The sequence below is a fragment of the Haliotis rufescens genome, unplaced genomic scaffold (genome assembly GCF_023055435.1).
Source record: "Haliotis rufescens isolate VD_foot unplaced genomic scaffold, xgHalRufe1.0.p SCAF_119, whole genome shotgun sequence".
NCBI classification, from domain to species: domain Eukaryota; kingdom Metazoa; phylum Mollusca; class Gastropoda; order Lepetellida; family Haliotidae; genus Haliotis; species Haliotis rufescens.
Genome location: NW_025963801.1, coordinates 126,166 through 150,131, shown reverse-complemented (window position 1 = coordinate 150,131; position 23,966 = coordinate 126,166). Strand labels below are relative to the sequence as shown.

At 39.7% G+C, this 23,966-nt stretch overlaps 1 protein-coding gene across 1 annotated transcript in view; it reads left to right on the top strand.

Moving 5' to 3' along the window:
- The window catches only part of LOC124119974 (synaptotagmin-12-like), a 41,108-nt gene extending 17,395 nt beyond the window's left edge, over positions 1-23,713 (top strand). The window contains exons 2-9 of the mRNA XM_046482686.2: positions 5,089-5,286; positions 7,019-7,187; positions 10,634-10,772; positions 12,971-13,100; positions 17,709-17,924; positions 19,050-19,170; positions 21,415-21,548; positions 23,168-23,713. Of these exons, the coding sequence (XP_046338642.1) occupies positions 5,119-5,286; positions 7,019-7,187; positions 10,634-10,772; positions 12,971-13,100; positions 17,709-17,924; positions 19,050-19,170; positions 21,415-21,548; positions 23,168-23,338 (1,248 nt within the window). The 5' untranslated portion in view covers positions 5,089-5,118 and the 3' untranslated portion in view covers positions 23,339-23,713. The remainder of the gene's footprint in view (positions 1-5,088; positions 5,287-7,018; positions 7,188-10,633; positions 10,773-12,970; positions 13,101-17,708; positions 17,925-19,049; positions 19,171-21,414; positions 21,549-23,167) is intronic.
- Positions 23,714-23,966: the final 253 nt, after the last annotated feature.

Sequence of the window (23,966 nt, the reverse complement as noted above, 5' to 3'; positions counted from 1 at the left end):
CGGACGCAGCTCAACGCACATCTATCGAGAGATGTTTCGATCACCAGACATGTATAAATTGGAAACCATGTAGGCGTTATTGGCCTGGCATGAAACATAACAGTTTAGCTACAAATGAAAATACAAAAACGAAATATGTTGGTTCAGATCACTGTTTGGTTCGAGTGTTTGTTTGTGTTTAACGGCGAATTCCGCAATAGTTCAGCTACACGACGGCAGTCTGTAAATAATCGAGTCTGAACCAGACAATCCAGTGATCGATATCATGAGCATGGACCTACCCAGTTCGAACCCTGAATAACACCACACGAAGAAAAGAAGATTACAAAATCAACACCAACGCAGAAATGCTTTATGCCATCGTAATAACATTACGTACATATGACGAATTTCCTATAATGATGAAACTCCTTCCAAAATCATAAGAAATTTCCAATAAAAGATCCATTGTACGATTCCGATGGTGTCCTAAGCATTTGGTAATAAATCATTATGTCTATCAATATTATGTTTATGACAATCTCAGTATCCCAAAATACTGCTTATATCCTATCCAACATAACTTACCAATGTTTCTTCAAAAAAAATCCAGAAACTGTAAATGCAACTAAGAAAACCATTTGGGTGAACAATGAATATCAATGAACCCAATGTATATATGCTGTTACTCTCTCAAGCAATGATGCAACTGTAGAATGGGCCTGTGGCCTCCACTACGTCATGAATAAACATTGATTGAAGATACCAGACATCCATTTGCCTTCTGAAAATAAAAGAAAATGTGTATGAAGAATAAAGGTGAATCCTTCATGTACAAACAAAATGCAAGAGCAGTGTATATATGATTGAAAAAGGTATGTTCAACAATTATGAATCTTTATAAATAACGGCACTATTAAATGTGCAGTCACAATGTTATTCGTCATTTTCATTATCCCATAACGTTTACCCATTAGTTTGTGAGGTAAGGCACACTGATCAGTAAATAAAAGAGACAACAAATTTTCATACTCATAAGAAATCGGTGCTAAAAGCTGAGTCCATTGTACGACTATATCAAAAGCATGTATTTATGAATCACTATCATTTCGTGAAGATACCAGGTTTTCAAGAAGATGTGAGCACATCTTGTCCTACCGGTGGCACAAACACATACAAAGGCAAGTCAATTACCTGAACTAAGTTAAGCATACTTGGACTGAAGCAACAGCAAATGTGTCCAAAGATACTAAGATATCGAGCAGATATTAAACCTGTACTCTTTAAGACTCGTTGGAGCTCTTACTCGAATTACATTAATTCTCAACAATGTAATTCGATCCATGAAATACATGCCTTAAGATTGTGAAGAACTGATAGGATTGTGCCTACTCCTGTTTCAGAAGAGACACCCATAAGCAATTTCCTTCAGCGCCATGGCCATGACATTTACTCAGGGGTAATCGATTTTTCATCAAATACCTCTTTCAATATCATTGACACATTCTGGAGATGGTGTCAAGTAATAAACAAGGATGTATCAGGGGTAACCTATTTTGGTTCTCCCATGTATCCTGGTAATATTGGGTTAGCTGATCAGTGCTTTCATCCTCTTTTCAAATATTAGTCGTGTGTGCAGTGAACCCAGAGTGCTATTTGAAAAAGGACATTACTCTTAATGTCAGGCTTTTGTTAACATTTGAGAGAGCTTGATTTATTTTATTGCCAATGTGCTGATTAACATTTTCAAATTGCGTGAGCAAATGGTTTAGATTAAGAAAGCCATTGAATTTGGATTCAGTTTAGTTATCTAAATTACTTTTGAAAATTTACTCTTTGATTTTCATACTCATCGAATGGTTATTATGATACCTTGGATAAATATTTCATTTCATAACCACATTTAGCACAAATTAAAAGATCAAATACTATATTACATGAAAATGTGGAAATGCCTTCAGTGTGTCGATGACATTGAGTCAATGGCAGGATCAGTAGGAAAACAGTTTTATCGTTGCACCTCAACAGATATTTTATCAGGGCATTCTATAAGAGAGATAGTCAAATATGTCCTGTATCTCTGTCCAAAATGAAATTATAGCTTGTTTGGTTTCAGGAAATCATTTGTGAATAATTAGTGAGAAAGTATTACAATATTAGATATCATCCCAACCTGTGTTTTGTTTGGTAAACTTATACTGTTGTGAGGAAGGAAATTCAGGTTGAGAAAATGATCGAAGTACTGGATAAAGCATATTAATTATTTGACTACTTTTTAGTTAATTATAATTAAACATTCAAGATTGAATTACGTAAAGAATCAGACGATGTTCAACTTGTTAGTACACTACCATTGTAGCACGAAATGCAACTAGATAATGAAAATATTGATTATTTTGTTAGTTTTATGTAAATGGAAAAGAGAAACACAAATGGCAATATATCATCGTTAGACAACTTGATTGTTTGACAGACACAGTCGAAGTGGATACCGATACTAACGTTAAAATGCATTGACATATTTGATACTGAGGATCCTGTATGAAATTTATTTTCAGAAAAAAACATAATATGTACAACCAGAGTGGTTTGATGATGAATGCTGTTACATTTCTACATAATATATAATCTCTTAACTGTTTTCAGAAACTTGCTAACAAAAAAAAACATTTTAAAAGTTATTGAAATTGTGGAAACAAAAATAAACAATCCGAGGAACATAGCAAAGGCATGAAGAAATATTTATTATCCACTGTACGATCCTCTGACTATATCATGAACATATGTTAGTGAATCTCTATCAACTACGAACGGGGCATATGTAAGAAGTGGTCATATAACGGTAGGGAAATGAAGTTGTTAAAGCATATACATATCTGGGATAAGCCCTCAAACGATTTGGACAAATGCATGTGCTTTGACATCACAAGGCAGCAAAGCTCTCCTTAATTCGTAAATACAATGTAACTGCCACAAATGCATTTGAAGTATTTGATCAGAAAATTGAGCCAGTTTTTACTTTTAGAAGTAAGATTGTCCCCCAACAGTTCTGGAAATTTATAATAAGAATTATTTTCCTGTTCAAAACCCGTGTCACTTGTGGTGACTGAGGGATAATCCCTTTATTAGAACTCTTTTCAATATTGGCTCTCTCTGATATTTACAAAATGTCATATATTAACGAACCCGTGAAAGATTATCAGCATGGTTGTGTTAATATGTAACACGTCAATGGCTCTGTCCTATAACCTGTCCCACATCATAACATAACACATCAAACTGTCACAGGAGAGTGTCACAGGAAACTACAACCATATTACAAAAGAGACCTTCAACTGCACCATAAGTAATTAAATTAGACACATTCATCAAAAGAGCCTCTTACTCAAGTTAATCATCTGCTTGTATGACTTTTCACTGACAAAAACTAAGTTTTGCATAATGTAGCCATGGAAACAAAATACAGCTGTGGGTTAATCATAAAATAAGGTGAATTGAACAAATGATGCATTGGCTATTACATGCAAAGGCTTGACGTCAATCCCCGTGTGACATCAGAGAAGTAGAGAATCAGCACACACGTTTTTAAGGGATATGATCAATGGTGACAGGTAGGTGATCAAAACAAAAGTCTTAGGCTATTGCATGATGCTTAGGAGTGGTTTTGCCATCATCTAAATTAAAAAAAGTGGAAATACATTGAACAACGTGCTTGTTTTATTAGGTTTAACATTTCAAATGTTACAGTTATGAGAGCTATGTTTCAACGTAGCTTCTGACATTGTCGCTTCTACCAGTTCGTAGGCAAGAGTTAAAGTATTCAACTGCAACACGCCCCACTCTCTCTCGTATATCGGAAAGTATTAGTGACGAATGGGGCAATGTGTGTGCATAAATATATTCCTTTAGATAAATAAAAAACAAAGGAGAAGGTCAGTTCTTTAAATGTTTGTTGTTAAGATTATAAGATATGGTATTTCGATAGTTGTGCACGTTTTCGTTTTCCATAACCTTATCAACATTACCAATGCCTCGTGACAGCAATTGTCATAGTGATGATAATGAAGAGTGTTAAAAGTATGTCCTGCCAACACCTGGTTGCAGAAAGCATCAAATCTCGGCTTGGTCAAGATCAATACATAGCATGAAAGGGCCTTGGTTACCAACCCGGAAACACAAACACTGATGTTGGTCATTGTGGGGAAGCTACTGCCAAACCAGAGTCGTAATTGCTGTAATATCTGAAAGCCTAACGACGTGGTTGGTTAACTCCACACAACATATTCACAGGGAACTGTTTACTGATGTACTGCTCTCTGTGCAACATCCTATTGTGATGTTTGCACCGTGTCCATGACGCTCATGATAAGCATTTGGCGATTTTACATGAACAGTTTAACACAGGCTAACTCCACATAATGGAAACACATTGCGTGTGTTACAGTATCGGCTAAAATATCTGAGTCGGATTTATTTGTTTCCATAACTACATCAAAGTAATCATTTTGAATAATTTAGAATAATACAAATATATCCTGTGTGTACAAAAATACAGACTAAAGAACTTCGGTGCTCGATCCTTCTCTTATGCTGGTGCCTATCTATGGGACTCCCTTCAGCTTCAAACGTGCACCTAGTATCTGCCAAACTCAAAACATAATTTTTTAATGCTACAACTGAATGTGCATATTTTACCTATCTTACTGTCACCTCTCTTTTGTATATATGTATTAATTTTCGCTGCCTAATCAAACCCACCCAGAACGGAGAATGTGAATTATTATTATTATTATTATTAGTAGTAGTAGTAGTAGTAGTAGAAGTAGTAGTAGTAGTAGTAGTAGCAGTAGTAGTAGTAGTAGTAGTAGTAGTAGTAGTAGTAGTAGTAGTAGTAGCAGCAGTAGTAGTAGTAGTAGTAGTAGTAGTAGTAGTAGTAGTAGTATTTTTATGTTGGGACGGATCCTTCATCTTATTTTGGATATTTATTTTTGCCAGAATTTGTTTCTTTTTTAATATGAATAATAGTTGAAAAGATATTGAATTCGTGGCGCTTAAGGGTACAATAATGGAAAAGAGTAAATATTTAAACTATTGTGTTGGTTGTTTCAGCTCCCAGACAGTGAGCGAGCTAGCACAAGGATGAGTGACTGGGGCGTGGCACTGTTGGTGATCGTCATCTGTGCTGTGGTGGCGGTGGCAGCAGCGGTGTTGTTCAGGCTGTTCGGCATCTACCATCTAGCAGCGTGCTTCGCCAGTGACGAGGAGAAGGCGGTGCTGACAAAGAACGAGCAGGGAAATGGCTATATGGTGAGATATGGCTATATGGTGAGATATGGCTATATGGTGAGATATGGCTATATGATCGATGGACCATAATCATTTTGTATCCACAGTGTCAATGATAGTTGCTGTTATTTACCATTCAGTGAGCATGGTAGACACTTTATCTATCCTGATAGGTAATGAAATGTAAGGTCAGCAAATATTCCACCATGAAAATGGTGGGGATACAAAAGATGTGCTTCATATTATCGTCCGTTCCAATCGAACCCCGAGACTCTATGCTACCCCGCCGCCAGTAACAAACAATAACTGATTATCTTAGTTGACCTTAAATATCCATAACAAAAATATTATACAATAGTCTGGTCCCTGAATCACATCATAATGTACGTGAACATACCGTTGTCGCTTGTCAAACTGAAGCACAAAACTCATCTTAACAGGATAACTGGAGAAAATAGCAACACTTTATTCATGAACAGTATTCTGAACACAAGTGTTGCATGTCTTCTTGCATCATATATGATCTACAAATTTATCTAATATTTTTCCCCTTGTCATCTTGGTATTCAAATATAGACATGAAAAACATTTGTTTTTAATGTTTACCTATTATGTCAGTTTAATATGTACACAGTTATGGCAGCATTAAAGATTGATGTCTCTGTATTGATTGATACAAGACACAAGAGCTGTCTGTGTTAATCCATGAAAGTTGATCTGTGTTCTGTGATGAACAAGTTGATGCTATTTGTTTAAATGCTCCAGGGTACCTGGGCTTTTAAACCGTACTTAGAGAGAAAATAGGACTAATGTTTACTTCCCACATACAATCTGCTTGAGGATGTACTTCCCAAGAGAGGTTCAGTGATGTGTCTTGAAGAAAGCTGGACACTGTCTGAAAGGTCACACGAACAGGCTCGGTCAGTTTTCACTGGGTACAGATAGTTTTGAAAGGCTTTTGTATAAAAGAAGACAATTAATGTATGACCAAACAGCGTGTAATTAGAGTTCTCTCAATATTGCGCGGACGCCTCGACTCGACAAATTGCAACATTATCAATGTACATTAACGACGAGTAACCTGTTTTGATATATACCACATTTTTGTCAATGGCCCATTTATGCATATGCCTATACCGACCCTAAGGATATGCGGTTGTCGGCATGCAGTGATTTGTTTTGTTCATGTAGATGCATAGGATAAAAAAACTCCTTAACTAAACATCCCCTCATTGGCCCATTTAAAGAGCAAATCAATATCGTTGAACCGATAACCGGGCTATTCTCGTCATTTACCCCAGTGGTTCCAACTAACATGTACTATGTTTTTGAGTGGTAAGGATGCATGCATATCTGCAAACACATCACTGCAGACATACGTACCACTAGCTGGAACTTGGCTCTAGATCAACACACGTCCCATTACGAAATATCTCATTATTGGAAACTCCCCTGTCTGGTAATCCCGTGTGATCTCTACCGATGCCTACGCTGCAATAGGGGGTCACTTTTGCTGTGTTCCGTGACGGCACAGATCCCCAGAGTACACAATCTTAATTAACAGAGTTGTATCGTTTTGGGATCGCTTATGCAATGCATCCTAGATTCGGCCTTCTTGCTGCAGAAGGGATCAACTCAACTCCCCAAGGACACAAACACCTCCAAGTCCTTCGCATGAATTGATCAAAGTAGCAGTAAGACTACATCTTCAAGGATGGGGGACTGTTACAGTATTTGTTTTCTCCGTTGGCAGGTGAACCATTCCGAAAGCGCTGAGTTCGTTCTGGACACGAGTGGGAAGTTTGTACAGTATGACACGCTCAATTCGGACCCGAAGTACCTCAACCTCGAAGCGGGCAAGGTTGCCAAGCAGGAAAGTGTTGACAGGACCAGCCCGGTATCCGTCGGGACGAGCTCCGTCAGTAAGTTGCATGTTGCATCACCCACAAGGACATTCCGTCCTTATCTCATGGCCTTGGATATTGTAGATGTCAGTCCAGCATCACCATGTCATATTACGTTTCCTTCTTCAGAAAATATTTGTAGAAAACAAATCATCAATTTTATGTGTTCTGTCGATGGATTTGTATTCAAACATAACACCTATCAACAAATGAGTTTCCTCATCAGTATGCACAATGCATATTGTTCATTTTATGTTATACATATACCAGGAGAGAAGAAATTAATCAATTGATGGAAGGTCATTGAATAATTAACGTCATATGTACAGAGAAGACAACGGGCATACCTTTCTGTCGTTTTTCCCAATGTAAATGCGATTATTATTGAGAACACCAATGATTCAAACCGACACGTACATATACATGTAGTGCATGTACCCAAGCATTGATATTACCTCTAACAATGCGTCAGTTACGTCATGACTGACCTTGGCAATAGATTTTATCGCCTTGTATATCGTAATGACTATAGTCACTGGGTCAAACGGAATCGATAAATTACAATCCCACCACATCCATTGCAGGCTTCGGAACGCTGCTTATTTGGCAACCTTCCATGATATTTATGTGTTGGAGACCAGTGGTACGATAGAATGGCGTCAGTTACAGCCATCAACACTTGATGTACAAACAGCAAGGGCTATACGTTATTACCATAAACTGTACTACACGCAATGTAAGAATTTTAACCTAATATCTTTAACAGAACATTCACGTCAATATATAAATATACTATTTCATCAATGATAATGGTGATAATCAGCCAGTTTGCCGTTATTCATCCCCAAGGGAATTCATAGTCAACCACAACAGACAGAAGGCATTCTGCCATACGTTACGTACAACTTGATCAATTTCTTCCAGGGTCACACCATTAACACCACAAACCTTACACCTTACTGGGAGATAAATATTAGATGACTCATTAGTTATTGTCCCCGAAACAGATTGGATTATTCAGGGTCTGATGGGCAATAGACAATAATCTGCATAGTCAACGCAATCTCTGAAGGCCAATAACAGAGGGGTCCATGTGGTTAACTATGTTGCCTGGCACGTAAGTGGATATTGCTAGGGTTCAAGCATGGTATATTAAATATCCATAAGTTGCTTGACCACCATTATTAGTCACCTATATTTCCAAAATAGCTTCAGCTTTGTAATGGATCGCACCCCGCGAGATTTCATTTCGAATATTGAAAGTAGCATTTCTATTGAAAATTCTCGGAGAAAAATCACAAGGATATGTATGTCCCAATAACATACAGTAAACTACGATATAACGAACTCAAATGGACCACTTATTTTAGTTCGTTATAACCGTAGTTAGTTATAAGCATATGTACAACATCTATACAGCAAATGGCCGAGACCAAAACTCCAGTTCGTAATATCCGTCAGTTCGTTATAAGAGTGTTCTTTTTAAATGTATTTTACTGTAAATGTAATGCATTAGGTACTAAATCATCACGCTAATTCACAATTATTGAAGTTATGAAGGAAAATTTAAGTTTATATTTTTTTAATTTATCGCCTCAATTAACATTTAAAAACAAGAAGTAAACCTTAACCATGGAGATTGATGAATACAATTCATCTTAGCTCAGAACTATCTAAGTTATCAAACGACATGAACAGACAGAAAAATAAACACACACCACCATCCCACAAAGTCTGACACACATACGCTCACACTTCGAGGGCGGTGGGGTAGCCTCGTGTATAGTGTTTGTTCGTCACGCTGAAGGCCCGGGTTCGTTTCCCCACTTGGGTACAATGCGTGAAGTCCATTTCTGGAGCCCCCGTCGTGTTATTGCTGGAATATTGCTGAAAGCGGCGTAAAACTATACTCACCCACTCTCTTTGAGCAGGGAAACGCTGGGGTGATGTAGCTGGAACAAAAAATATTGACATGTCATATTTTCATAATTTTCTTTCAGTCTTCTGTGTATTGATATAATGTCTAAATATGTATCATATTTATATTTATATTTGCTCTCTCCGAAACCAATGGAGAACAAATCGATCAGTCATTCACTTATTCATTCATTCTCAGTATTAAACGACATGAACAGAGTAAAGTACACACGTCCCACAAACCCCGACACGCATACATTCACACTTCAAACAGACCTAAGCGTGTCGGTTATATCAAATGCCGGATACTAATTTGGGTAAAATGATACTCAGATACACTTAGACTTCATTCACAACAACGTAATGATAATACGTCACTCCATAGCCGGAAACAGCTCTTGACGTCAATCACAGCAATTGCACCTCCTGTGGGAGTCGTATCGGTTTCACTACAATCGACGTTATCATAATTAGTTGTTATCATAACCAATATGAACCAAAGGGACGATGATTGACATAGGATATGACATGAAAGGTGACATTTAACAATCTTGTTTCATATACTGGAGTGAGTGAGTGAGTATGGCTTTACGCCGCTTTTAGCAATATTCCAGCACTATCACGGCGGGGGACACCAGAAATGGGCTTCACACATTGTACCCATGTCGGGAATCGAACCCGGGTCTTCAGCGTGACGTGTGAACGCCTTAACCACTTGGCTACCCGACCGCCCCTTCCTATACTGGAGAACAACCAAGGTCGATTACTAATTGACATGGCCAATGCGTGGGGTGCCTTGTATCAACACCTGCCGTCATCACTGATTTTCAGTGATCCATTCCTATAGTATTCATCTCAATTTTGCCTAGTAAAAAGACGCCCAATGGAATCTGTTTCGGCATGTTAATCGAGATTGATTATTTCCAGCGTTAACGTTTTGTATTATATTGCATTGCCTACTCAAATCGACTGGATTAAATATTATTCCCAAATCTGAATATGTCCTTGAGGTGTGCCCTGTGCAAGGTTCACCTCAATCTCATTAAAATCAGACCTTAGTTCTCGCAACCGCTAAACAAATGCAAAGATCTGAGGACATCCCATTAGGGGTCACGTTAGAACGACCTCACATCCGACCAATCAGAGCGTCGCTTTACCAGATCATGAAAGTGACAGTCGGAATGTGATTTCGAATCATGCATCCTCGAAAAATGACTGAATCCATACAATCTAGACTCTCTATTAGCCATTCCAGAATGTTCTTTTGTTCAGGTTTCACATTTTTAATGGAGAATTTGTCAAAATACGTTTCGAAGCGTAGTCGCCAATTTGAAATTAGTGCCGTAAAGCACGAGAAAGCTGCCTTCTGAATGGCTAATGTCGACTTCTTGTCAGTCATTCCATTGGTCGTCAAAGTTCGCACAAGGTCGGTCTGACGTGACCCATAATGGAGTGTCCTCAGATCTTTGTTTAGCGGTAGCGAGAACTAAGATCTGATTTTAATGAGATTGGGTTCACCTATTCATGTATGCGTTCTGTGATTCCAGCATCAGATCTTGACTTCACCCATGCCGGTATACGCCGAGCAGAGTCCTGTGAGAGCGTCGCATCCGATTCATCTGTCCTGGAAATGCAGCCGGATATGCCAAAAATTGGCCAGCTGGAGTTTGCCCTGGAATACGACAGGTATAAGACTATTGTAACACAATCTACACATATCGTTCTTCTATCATGATGATTTTAGTCTGGCGTGTATAGGTGGTTCTTCCAGGTTAATTCGAAAAGGGCCTTGTTGGTCCAGACACCAATGACCCTTGATAGTTCCGTGTGTGTCCATCAACTGAGGGACACCTCGTTTGTTTGCGTGCCCAACCAGCGCTTCACGTCTAGACATGCATAATAGCAAAGATACTGTTTCCAGTGTAATCTCGCCTTGACACACAAGCTGCTTTTTGTTATCGATTTCTTATAAAACAGATAGAGTGAGTGAAAAAACGATTTGCAACTTGATGTAGAAATAAGGTCGTATTACCCTCCTGGCACATGTATTCACAACGATTACTTAACAATCGTGTAGGCAGAGAGCATAAATACATTTACAGCTGCCGTGATGGTGGCCCAATATTGACGTGTGAGAGTGTTCTAGACATCAACGTCCCCTCTACGACACTGTAAGCTCCACGTTAACCTTACACTGTTTAAGTGTTGAGATTGATTTGACGCGGGCGGCGAGAGAAGGTTCTTGTTCGCAAACTTACACCAGTCGTTTGAATAATGCTAAAGGGCGCGGCGGAGTGAAATGGGCGACATATCAATCACAGATTACGTATTTATCCCAAGTATCGGATCTTGAGATGTGCATGGTTGATATGGTCGGCGAGCTGAAAGGCTCCATTGATTTCATGCATCGTTCATTCCATAGTTGGTTTGCAGACTGGCCGATTGTCGTGTGTGGCTGGAGTTTTGCTTTTTGAGTAAGTGAGTTGGGTTTAACGCCACCTTTCACAGTATTCCAGTTCGACAAGGCGTGTCAGCTTAATGTGGGAGGAAAGCCCGAAGTGATGCAGGTCTCAGACGTTTACCACTTCGGTGAAACTCATACACGGGTATGGTACTGACAACCCTAGAAACATAATCGGGGCGAACTAGGGTTCGAACTCACGATCATAGGTTTCAGGCATGCCTAAGGGATGCAACTCTGCAAGGCGAATTGCACCGCGTAGACAAGAGATATACCCGTGACTCGGCGTTCGGCAACAAACACCGAAAAACATTTATTTTTCTATGCAAATTGTGTGAGTGGCGGGTGATACCGGTACAGCAGGATGTGCTTACTCTTTCGCGAATACCTGACGGCATCACTGATTCTCAAGGATCCTTTCATATTATTTTCAGTCCGCCTCCGTGGTCTAGTGGTAGAGCGTCCGCCCGGAGAGCGGAAGGTCCGGGGTTCAATCCCCGGCCGCGTCATACCAAAAGACGTTAAAAGATGGTACTTATTGTTACCCTGTCTGGCGCTCGGTATTAAGGGGCTAAAACAAGGACTGGTCGACTCGGAGTCAGTACACTGTGTCTGAGTGGGATATTCATGTTAAACTGCGGCATGATATCTCAGTGAGCTGGCACTATAAATCGGCATCAGTCCGGACTAGTACAAGCAGCCACACACACACACACGTGCATGCACGTTGCTATATAAGTGCAATAATCTTGGACGCGACGTTAAGCCCAATTTCACCTCACCTCACCTTAAAGCAGACCACATGTCCCACACCAAGAATCATGGAACACTATGTAATTCTCCGAGGAATCCAAAAGAGAATCGGTTTCTTAAAGGCAAAATACTCACAGATCCGTATAGTAATATCATTTCTCCATTTTAAAAAAACGTCATTTTATTCAGTATTTGATGACAAGGAATGGCAGTTGCAACAGATCAAAAAATCAAATTCACGTCCACGTAGCTGAGAAATCGTGTTTATCGACTAACACCTTTTCCACAATGTTCGATAATGTATCTGCAAGATATCAAACTTGTTCTCCCTTCAACAACACTTGTTCATACGCCCTAGGTAATTCTCGATTTTTCCAGATTCAATTCCCATTGACGCACGTTTTTCAAAAAGTTTCTCAATTGCTTTACAGTTATTTCTCAACGCTCGAATGACACAATCGAGAAAAACCTTCAGACATCCCATCCGTGTATTCCATCGTACTAATATTTAAAAACATTCGGAAAATTTGATTTTGTACATTAAAAACAAACTTATAGATTTTTCGGGGAAAAGCTCGATTAAAATGTTTTCTATTACCAGCGCGATGACAAAAAAAACCCATCTTTATAAACTTTCCAACAAATAACCTGATCGTTTTCTTTTCTAAAGAGAAGTCTCGGAGCTGATTATCAGCATCATCCAATGTCGGGATCTGGCTGCCAACCAGTACTCTGGGACTCTGGACACCTACATCCGTGGAGTGTTGCTTCCTGACTCCGGGGCAAAGTTCCAGACAAAGGTATGTCTAGCCACGGGGCCTGTAAGGTTATTAAGCCATTTCTTGACGCCAAGTAGTGTTATGTTAAGGAGACTAGTAACAGTCGGTTCATGAAGAAGAACCGCAGAGCCCTTGGACGTGATTCTTGTCCACAGTTACTCGTGCGCTCTCTGACATAAAACACGTCCCTACTTGCTCTCAAACTTCAAATGCATGCTTACTTTTGACTTAACTTTCATTGTGGAGCATAGTAAAACCAGAGCTCTTTGTAGCACGAGAGAGATGTGTTGGTGTGTTGATCATGGTGCGCGTGCTTCAACAGCCGTCGTGGGATGAACTGTGCAATAATATTTAACAGAGTCCAAAACATTATTTTATCAATCGGTAGTACGTTTTCAGTAAATGCTGACATGGTTAACAAGAAAATAGAACCTTGAGCAAGTCATTTATAATTCTTCTGTTTTCTTTGTCATCAAAGGGTCATCTTATTACCTTAATTTGGACTAAACCCTTTACAAATCCACCACAAGAAATCTTTGCTGAGGTGATTTGTCGATTTACGATTCCGGTTGTATCATGAGCATGTGTTTATGAATCCCTATCAAATAGTTATGATACCAGGTGTGCTCGACAAGGTGTGTGTATCCCGCCCCACCGGTGGCATCAGTCATACTATTTTCTAAGCTTTTACGGAGTTTCTTTTCACAACGTTTTGTCACGTGTCACCGCAGTCGAGAGATCAACTATCATACGTATTATACGATGTGGGTTCGAACCCCACTGTCGACTCGTTTTCCGAAAAAACTTGAAATCACTCACATGAAGGTCAAATATAACATAGTCCCGACGATTCCAAATGTACATTAAATGAAATGTCAGGGGTTCTAAACTTCATGCGTTCGAAGCCCGAGTCGCCCTGATTATGATACTTGGCTTGTCAGCGCCAGGTGGGTGTGTATATCATCAAAGCGGAAAACACCTCTCACCGGCATCACTGTGAGCTACCCTCCCACGTCATACCCGTGAAGATCCGGGTGGGAATAGGTCTTCAGCAACCCATGCTTGCCGTAAAAGGACTATGTTTGCCGTAAGAGGCGACCAACGGGATCCGGTGGTCAGGCTCGCTGATTTGGTTGATGCATGTCATCGTATCCTACTTGCGTGGATAGATGCTTATAATGTTAACTGGATTATCTGATCCAGACCTGATTATTTATAGACCGATGTCATTTAGCCGGAATATTGCTGAGTGAGGCGTTAAACAAAAAACCCCAAACAAACAATCATTATCCGTGAACAGGCCCGCTTGTGATTTCAATTCCCAGAATCGCTTAATTATGACCATTAGTTTGTCATCACCAATGCAGTCAATATGGTGTATGTCAACGATATTCTTGTCGTTGGACGTACGCCCTACTTAAAGCTGACACACCTGATATAACTGAGTACTGTTTTCGGAAGACAAACTCAACTTCATATGTGGGATATGTTGGTATAACGTTCAGCTCAGAGACAACAGTTGCTACATAATGCCTCAAAGATTGTTCTAGGCGAGTATAAATATTCTAACCCACAGCATCATCAATAAACTTTATGTAAAACAAACATGCATGTATGAATGTCTATTTCCCGAGGGAAAAGTGTTCTCGAGATGAGTCGGAATTATCTTATATTTATTCTGAAGCGAGATCGCATGGATACACAAAGAAATATATTACTCAAAAGAAGACAAAGAACACCCGATCTTTTCATATGACTATGGTTAATCTGTTATATGAAAAAAGCGGGTGTCAATTAACTTCTTTTGAGTAGTTTTTTACATTTTCTACGTAGAAGAAGGCAAATGGTCGAGTATTTTCACCAGGAATTTAAATGGCAGAGAAACTGTTCCTTAATAGCTTCCACGTTAAACCTAACAACAAAATAAAACCATCAATCTCATGTGATCGGGAATCAAAGCGACTGGCTGGTCTTCATAATTGTCCCGTTTGTATGTTTCCAGATTCGCTACAAGAAGCCATTATTTTCAAATTGTGTTGTTTTGGTCAAGAAGTGAGTTTTGTCGGTTTCAGTTAATAATATTCACAAGAAGTACATTTCAATAACAACACATACGTTTTTCAATAATTCTAAGACAGTTCTACAAAAAGTCCATTTACGAATCCGACTATATCACAAGCACGTGTTTATGAATCACTATCGAATAGTGGAGACACTAGGTGTTCGCGAGAAGGTTAGCGTATCCTGCCCGCCGCTGGCACAAACACATGCAGGGGCAAGTCAATTCGTAACCTGAAAAAAACATGAACATATGACAAAATAAACGGGTAAATCAGTAAAAGGGAATTGCTAATTTGACCATTTTTGAATAATATCTGATCATTCATAACTGAACCTGACGTTAAACGTCTTGGCCAAAGTCCCATTTTTGATTTTACCAATTCTAGCATCAATTCAGATCCATATGCATAACGAAACACATGAGAAAGTAGGGGACACAATTGGTGCCCATGGGGATGTTTACTTCTTGCCTACCGAAATTTCACAAAGATGTTATTGAGGTCCACCATATCACATATTGTTTTCTCGGATGCGTTTGCTTTCATTTTTGAAAAATTGTCCCGAACCTCTAAAGATGTAACAATATATCAATGGTCACCAAGTTAAGCGTGTCTTGCATCATCTGTGTATGATCGGTCAAAACACGATTGTGTGTTCGCTATCAATACAATGAATCACCGAATGATAAGCGCCACATAACACTAACAGCCATGACGCATTTCTCCTGAATAATCAAGTACAATAAGGTATTGCGTATAATACGCTCGAGCTTCCTATTTTCGTCGCTTTGTTATTATGGAAATACAAATCGTGAAATGTCAATAACAATAAACAATGAACAATAAACGGCATCATCAAAGATGCAAAAGTATTTCTAAACATTTTATTCTGACACGACGAGACTGCAATACCCGTTAACAGAGCATAAATCAATATGTTCTTTATTTCCTTCAATATCTGAAGAGTTACCGCTCTAAAACAGACCCAATTGCCAGTGGAAAGAAATGTGTAGTAATCAATAAACGCGCGATGGACACGACGATAGACGCCTTGTTTGGTTGTGATACGAACCAGGCAAGCTCGACTGTCGGTTAAGCTGATTGAAACTCGCGCCGTCGGTGTGATTTGAATACATGGTTCCGTATTGAATAATAATAGCAGTCATTCTGTAAGTTAGTGTCATAAGGCGCGGATTTTCGTGTCCAATTTGAAGGAGTCTGGTGTTATGGTATTCTGAGGAATTTTTACAAAATTTCTTCATCATGTTTACTGATCGGTTTTCTTCCCACATATGTTGGAGATAGGGATTTCAAAATCAATGCTGCTAAACGCTCCACACCATAATCGCCATCTCATTGTGTATCTTGTGAAACAGCCTGATTAGGTTCTCAAAAACAAGTAATCTGGTCCGCCAGAATGCCTTCCCCGTTGGGACCGACTCCGTGGTCTAGTGGCAGAGCGTCCGCCCGGAGAGCGGAAGGTCCGGGGTTCAATCCCCGGCCGCGTCATACCAAAATACGTTAAAAGATGGTACTTGTTGTTACCCTGTCTGGCGCTCGGCATTAAGTGGCTAAAACAAGGACTGGTCGGCTCGGAGTCAGTATACTGTGTCTGAGTGTCGGCATCAGTCCGGACTAGTACAAGCAGCCACACACACACACACACACACACACACGTGCATGCACATCGCTATACCTCACCTCACCTCACCTCACCTTCCCCGTTGGGATCGGGAAACGCACATTTAGGTCGCCTACAACATCTATGATGGTCGTAAGTGAGTAAAGTGAGTGAGTGAGTAAAGTTGTACGCCGATTTTAGCAATATTCCAGCAATATTACAGCGGGGCCCACCAGACATGGACTTCACACATGCGGGAAATCGAAACCGGGTATTCGGCGTGACGAGCGAACGCTTTAACCACTAGGCTACCCCCTGGCCCCGGGTCGTTAGAGGCTACTGAATGCGACTGGGTGGACAAGCTCTGTGACGTGGTTGACTGCACTGGACGTTGCTCATAATATCAACCACTGGTTTCATTATGAAAAGGCCGCTGTTATATGTCTGGAATATTGCTAATTGCGGCGTAAACCAACATACCGAAGCCATCCTGCATAGCATTGGTGTTTAACACTATTTTTGCAGTGAGTAATTGATGAGTGACTCTGTAATATTGTTATAGCACTCATACGATGTCGTATCCAGTTCCGGTTTATTGGAAAATGGATTTACCATGAAAATTGTATGAATGGCGGATGCTGCCGGTAGGGCAGGACATGCTTACCCTTTTCGCGAACACCTTGTTTCATCACTGTTCTTCTGTGGCCCATTTATATTCTTTTAACAGCTATTTGCCCTTTACGCCAAGCGGTATCTTTCGGCAGAACATATAGGCTTGTTATTTACTTGCACTGACAATTTATATTTACAACTGAAACAAGTAACAAATAGTATGAATTTACTTCTGATGGTTCATTTACACAATCGATAATGCATATGAACACAATATCTTATGCATTTTGTATGTCGAGTCACACTGTGTGTGGACATCTGTTCTATCTGTTCCAGACCATTAAACACTCTACAGACCCCGTGTACAAGGAGCGCTATCTGTTCACCATAGAATCGGAACATCTGGACAGAAGGATGCTACAGTTCCAGGTGTATGCAGTGGACAAATATGCCCGTCAGAAGGTGATAGGAGAGGCAGATATCCGAGTCGGGGACGTCGACCTCAATATGCCCATCAAGATGTGGCTCAATCTCAGAGATATTGCTGAAGAGGTTAGCAAATACCGCTTCTGATGATATTCATGTTCTGTTTATCCCATTGATAAGGTCATTATTGAGTTTTTACTTTTTCTAATATTTAGTTCTGAATTGAGTCGATGCTACAAGTGGAAGAGGGCCATCGGGAAAGAATCTGTTGATCATTGTCTATTGTCGTGCTCAATTTTAGGGTATTACACTGGTATCACGTCTACATATAAATTACATGTAATGAAACAAGAGGCCACGTTATGGACTCATTCATCACCATAGATCCCTTTCAGAAGTGACGTCACAACTCCATTGTTCCATAAGGAAGATAATTTATGGATGTCAACTTCTTTAAATATGAGGAACACAACGTTTCGGAGTATATACTTACTCCTTCATCAGGAGACATTGTTCCAATCTCTAACTTAGCACAGAATTTCCCATGCTCATGAGAATATGTTTGGTTCAAAACAAATCTGTAGCAGCGAAGAGTCCAGGGTATTTATCATAATATAATTGAACTATGATATTGTCCCTTATTTGATTAGATATATACTGCTCAAAATAAGTTAAAGAACACTCGATTCTTATATAGTAGTATGAACGAATCGAGTGTTCTTTAACTAATTTTGAAAACTATACTTTATGATACACATGATACACGTACATGTGATACCAGCGGCGTTTGCTAAAGGAGGCAACAAAAAGCTGTTTTAATGATAAACCAAAAGTACAGATGAAAATATACCACTCCTATTTTGATAGGGATATTGTTTCCTTTCCGTGTTACACAAAACTGATTCACATAATATGTCAAGTGTATATTAATATAGAATGATATGTCAAGCTATCCCTATCAAACGTTGACTAGTATATGTTCTGTCAGATATGTAAAAGATTTGGGAGGAGGGTCAGTACTTTATTTGAATATAAAGGTACAAGTGAGGGGCTAATAGAACCAAAATAAACAACAGCTGTTTTAACAATGACACAAGTAAAGATTTCGATGATAATATGATCTGGCAGTATATGGATATCACTTGAAGAATAAGTATTATATTTTATCCTAAAATCTCGACCCCATGGTTTTGGATAAGAAATCTGCAATGTAACTACAAGAGAAATCTTACAATGAACATGTTCCACTAGAAACCAACTGAGTACGGTGACATCCTGTTCTCGCTGAGCTACCTGCCAACCGCCGAGCGGCTGACCATTGTCATCGTGAAGGCCAGGAACCTCAAGTGGAGAGAGCACAAGGACAGCGGAGGTGAGACAACTTGACCTCTTGATGGGAAGCACGAGCACGCCAAACTGTACACTGTACAGTGATGGGCCCCGTTGCACAAAGCCATCTTAGCGCCACGACTATCGAGAGCCTCTGTTAAAGCAAAGAACTCTTGTGCAACGTGGCCAATGGTCGCTTGAAACCTGACTGAGTGAGTGAGTGAGTTTGGTTTTACGCCGCTTTTAGCAATATTCCAGCATTATCACGGCGGGGGACACCAGAAATGGGATTCACACATTGTACCCATGTCGGGATTCGAACCCGGGTCTTCAGCGTGACGAGCGAACGCTTTAACCACTAGGCTACCCGACCGCCCCCATGAAACCTGAACTTGTAGCATACGTCAAGGTCAAGTGATCCAACAGTAACCTGCCCATTCATGTCATTCTTTCTTTTACAAAGTCTTCTGTACAAATATATTGTAAGTATATTCAGTTACTAATGACTTGTGCCATCAAATCTGAAAATACATAAATTGCTTATTGAAGTTGTTAATACAAAAAGATATCTCTAATTTTCCGTAACAATTTCTTTCTAATTTCTCAACTGTAATACATGTATGACGTCATTCTGGAATGATATGACGCAATGATGACCTCATGCATCAATGATGAATAACTGCGCCATGTTTGCATAATGATGATACGAATCAATTAAATCAAAGACGCATAAATATTAGATAAGATATTAATATCATGACGAATGTTATTTTAGAATTTAGGTCTTTATAGCTTTTTAAAATAGTATTCATACGAAGTGAAAAGTGAAGATTTCCGGGGTTCGAATCCCATGTAATAATGTTTTTTCAATCAGCTTTTGGCACAAAGTCCCTTTCGTAGTATAGGCCCTCTTTACTGACCTACACGTACAGATAGACAGAGGAGGGAACGGTGATATAGGAAGGCATGAGTATGGCATTAGCATTCTAATACTAGTGACCCATGTACGGTTTCACAATGAAGCAAATGCATCAGATGCGGATATTAAAATGTCTTTTGATTGGTTTGTGTTATGTAAACATTATCTTTAATGAACATATTTGGACATATGTAAACTATATTCTGTAACATAGCTATGCGTTTCCTTCCTCAGTCTAAGATGTCGGCTGTTGGTGAGTGTGAGTGAGTTGGGTTTAACGCCGCTTTTAACAGTATTCCAGTCATATCTCGGCGTGTCAGCTTCATGTGGGAGGAAAGCCCGAAGTGATGTAGGTCTCAGACGTTTACCACTTCGGTGAAACCCACGAGCACGGGTATGGTGCTGACAAACCAAGAAACATAATTGGGGGCGAACCGGGATTCGAACTCATAATCATAGGTTTCCAGCGTGCCCAAGGGACACTACTCTGCACAGCGAATCGCGACGTCTTAGACGACTGGGCCACTCCTGCTCCCAGTCGGCTGTTGGTATGGTCAGGGTATATGATGTGAGCACAATGGGGACATTGTGTGCGTTATTACATGCTGTCTGCGTTCTCGACATAAGACCAAGATTTATACCTGTCTCCTAGTCCCACATATAACGTTATAGCCCTGATATTCCCTAATGACTCTCGCCAAATAATGATTAACATGGACGAAAAAACGTCTGGAAGTTCTTCATATAAACAATTATGTAATTACTTTTGCCCATTTGGTCTGATATAATGATAGCATGTATCAAGCATTGCTATATCTATACTATGTCAGTGGAACATGAACTACACTATGAAATCAGGGCGCCGATGCATAATACGATCTATGGTAAATCCACGTTCCAATATAGGACTGAGGGGAATCGTTGAGTTATGATCGTTTTAAGGAATGGATTCAATTCCTTTTGTGTCTTTCTTATGTGGTTGCTAAATGACACTTTGACCACTAAACAACAGCCTTTAACCTATTTAAACTAAGATCTCAACCTGAAGACCCGTGAAGATCCGGGGTAGAATAGGTCTTCAGCAACCCATGCTTGCCGTAAAAGGCGACTATGCTTGTCGTAAAAGGCGACTAACGGGATCGGGTGGTCAGGCTCGCTAACTTGGTTGATGCATGTCATCAATCCAAATTGCGTGGATCGATGCTCATATCAATCACTGGATTGTCTGGTCCAGACTTGATTTTTTACAGACCGCCGTCATATAGCTGGAATATTGCTGAGTGCGGCGTTAAACAACAAACCAAATCAAACCAAATCAAAACCAGAATACCAATATAAAACTATTTCACTTATAATTTCGTATTTCAGATCCTTTCGTGAAGGTATATCTGATGCAGAATGGCAAGAAGATCTCCAAGAAGAAGACGACTGTGAAACGAGGAGAGAAAAACCCTATATTCAACGAGGCCATGATTTTCTCAGTACCTTCCACTGCTTTACCGGTCAGTATCTGTCTTCTCATTCAAACACACACTTCTAACCCTAACCCTATCTTGTTTTTTAAATACCAAGCTTACCAGCCTCTTAACGACAATTTTATTAAATGATTTTCACAGCAACGAAAAGTACTTTGCCACAATAAAATCTATGGACAGCGTTTATGTTCTTTCCGTTATCGGATCTTTGAAAATAATTTTTTTTATATAATTATATTATTTTGAAGCTTCGATTTTTTTATGCATTGACATCGCATGAATATCGTTACACTGTCTGTTTCATTTGGTTTTGAGACAGCGACTAAAATGATCGTGGTGTTATTGTGATAATTTAAAGCTTGAATCTATCTTTTTAACTGCATAATTGTTCAAGTGAATTAATAATTAGTATTGTATGTTTATTTTAGTAAACAATCAGACTATAATATGGTAGAGACACCACGAATAGTCTTCATGGGTGATCCATGTTGGCATTCGAACACAACGACATAAGAATACGTCAAACACAAGGCAACCTAAGGCCCATTTATATAGTGGCTAACCAGGATGGTCTAAAAGAGAAACATCTTCATATTCTGGAACACATTTCAAACAAAACAATAACACCGCAATTAGCTACATGCATGTAGACTTTTTTCCCTTTTGCCGTGCCAGAAAACTATCAGAGTGCTTTCGTATCCTAGATTCGCCGAATATGTTTCTAGGTTTCTGACTGAGTGAGTGAGTATGGTTTTACGCCGCTTTTAGCAATATTCCAGCAATATCACGGCGGGGGACACCAAAAATGGGCTTCACACATTGTACCCATGTCGGGAATCGAACCCGGGTCTTCAGCGTGACGAGCGAACGCTTTAACCACTAGGCTACCCGACCGCCCCTTCTAGGTTTCTGAGCACCATACCCGTGCGCGTAGGTTTCACAAACAGCAATTGAAAATCTGCATTCCTTCTGCCATTTGATATTGGTGATGGTGGTGGGGCCCAAAATGACTTATTTTCAAAACAAAAAAATCACCTTGCAACAATGTATTTTTTATTTATTTTTTGTAGCAGACAATTTGTGTCTTGTCAACAGTCTGAAGCATAAGTATTGTTTTCAAGTATTGTCTTCGACAATTTATTTGTTTCGATATAACTCATGGTATTGTCTGGTCCAGCCTAGATGATTTACAGACCGCCGTCATGTGGCTGGAATATTGCTGAGTGCTTCATTAAAGAACAAACAAACAAATCTTACCTCGCGCATCAAGGTGACACGTTGTTATGTAACTGGTGTAACCAGGTGTTCGCGAAAAGGTGAACGTACCATGTCCCTCCGGTGGCACCCCCACAAACACATGCAAAGGCAAGTAAAAAAACATGGAAACATATGGTAATGTTAAAATAGGGACTTGCATCGGACATCATTGTTGATTCGTCTAACTTGGAAATGTCCTCTCCATGTCTACCAATGTTACGTTTCGAAAGCTTTACCAAGGCCTTGAATGTCGTAACCTTGACCAAACAACGTTTGAGCAAGAGTCGTATGATAGTCTTTGAGATATAGTTAATTCTCTCACTCGATGGATGTGAAAATAGTTGTTAAACATGGCACGCACATGTAATGTAAAGCTTGTTTGCTTCCAGACTGTCCAGCTCCGAATAACAGTTGCTGAGTTTCTCCCCGACAATCGAACGCCATCATTAGGCCACGTGATCGTGGGAGCAAACACTTCAGGAACGGAATTATCCCACTGGAATCAAATGATGACATCCCTACGAAAACCTGTGGCCATGTGGCACTATCTAAGGAAATAAAATCCCGTGACATTTACTCACTGGATGATCAAATATGAATGGATAGCTGAAGAGGACTAAAGTAGAAACAGTGGTTTGGCAAATGGCATCAGGTGGAGAACAGGCCAACAGAGGGGAGAAAAGCATTGCGCAAGATGGTCCAAAGGGACACTGAGACGATTGTCGTGTCATAAGGTGCGGAGAAACAGATGTCGTTTGACTGTCAATGTACCTCATGATACATTGGTCAAGATATGACTGTATACATTTCTTAGTCAAAGCCGTAAGGTATTGATATTGCAAGGGAAACATACTTCTAAAAACAATTGGAGACGTGAAATCAAAATTAGATCATACAACAGTGATAATTTAATTGATTGTCTGGGTTTTGTTGAAGGGGGGGGGGGGGGGGGGGGGGGGCTGAATTCCGGCATTGTTTTTTTTGTGTTGAAAGTTTCCCAGCATAACGAGTTGGCAAAGTAGGATTTGCAAAGGAATAATGACCATCAAGTGATAGTCAAAAATAGTTCAGTTTGCTTATGGCTACTTCATTAATTTTGGTTTAATCCACAAGTTACAAATAAAACCATGTGACAGTGCAAAGCATCACTTTTACACAATTTAATTGAGCATTCTTCAATAACAAATC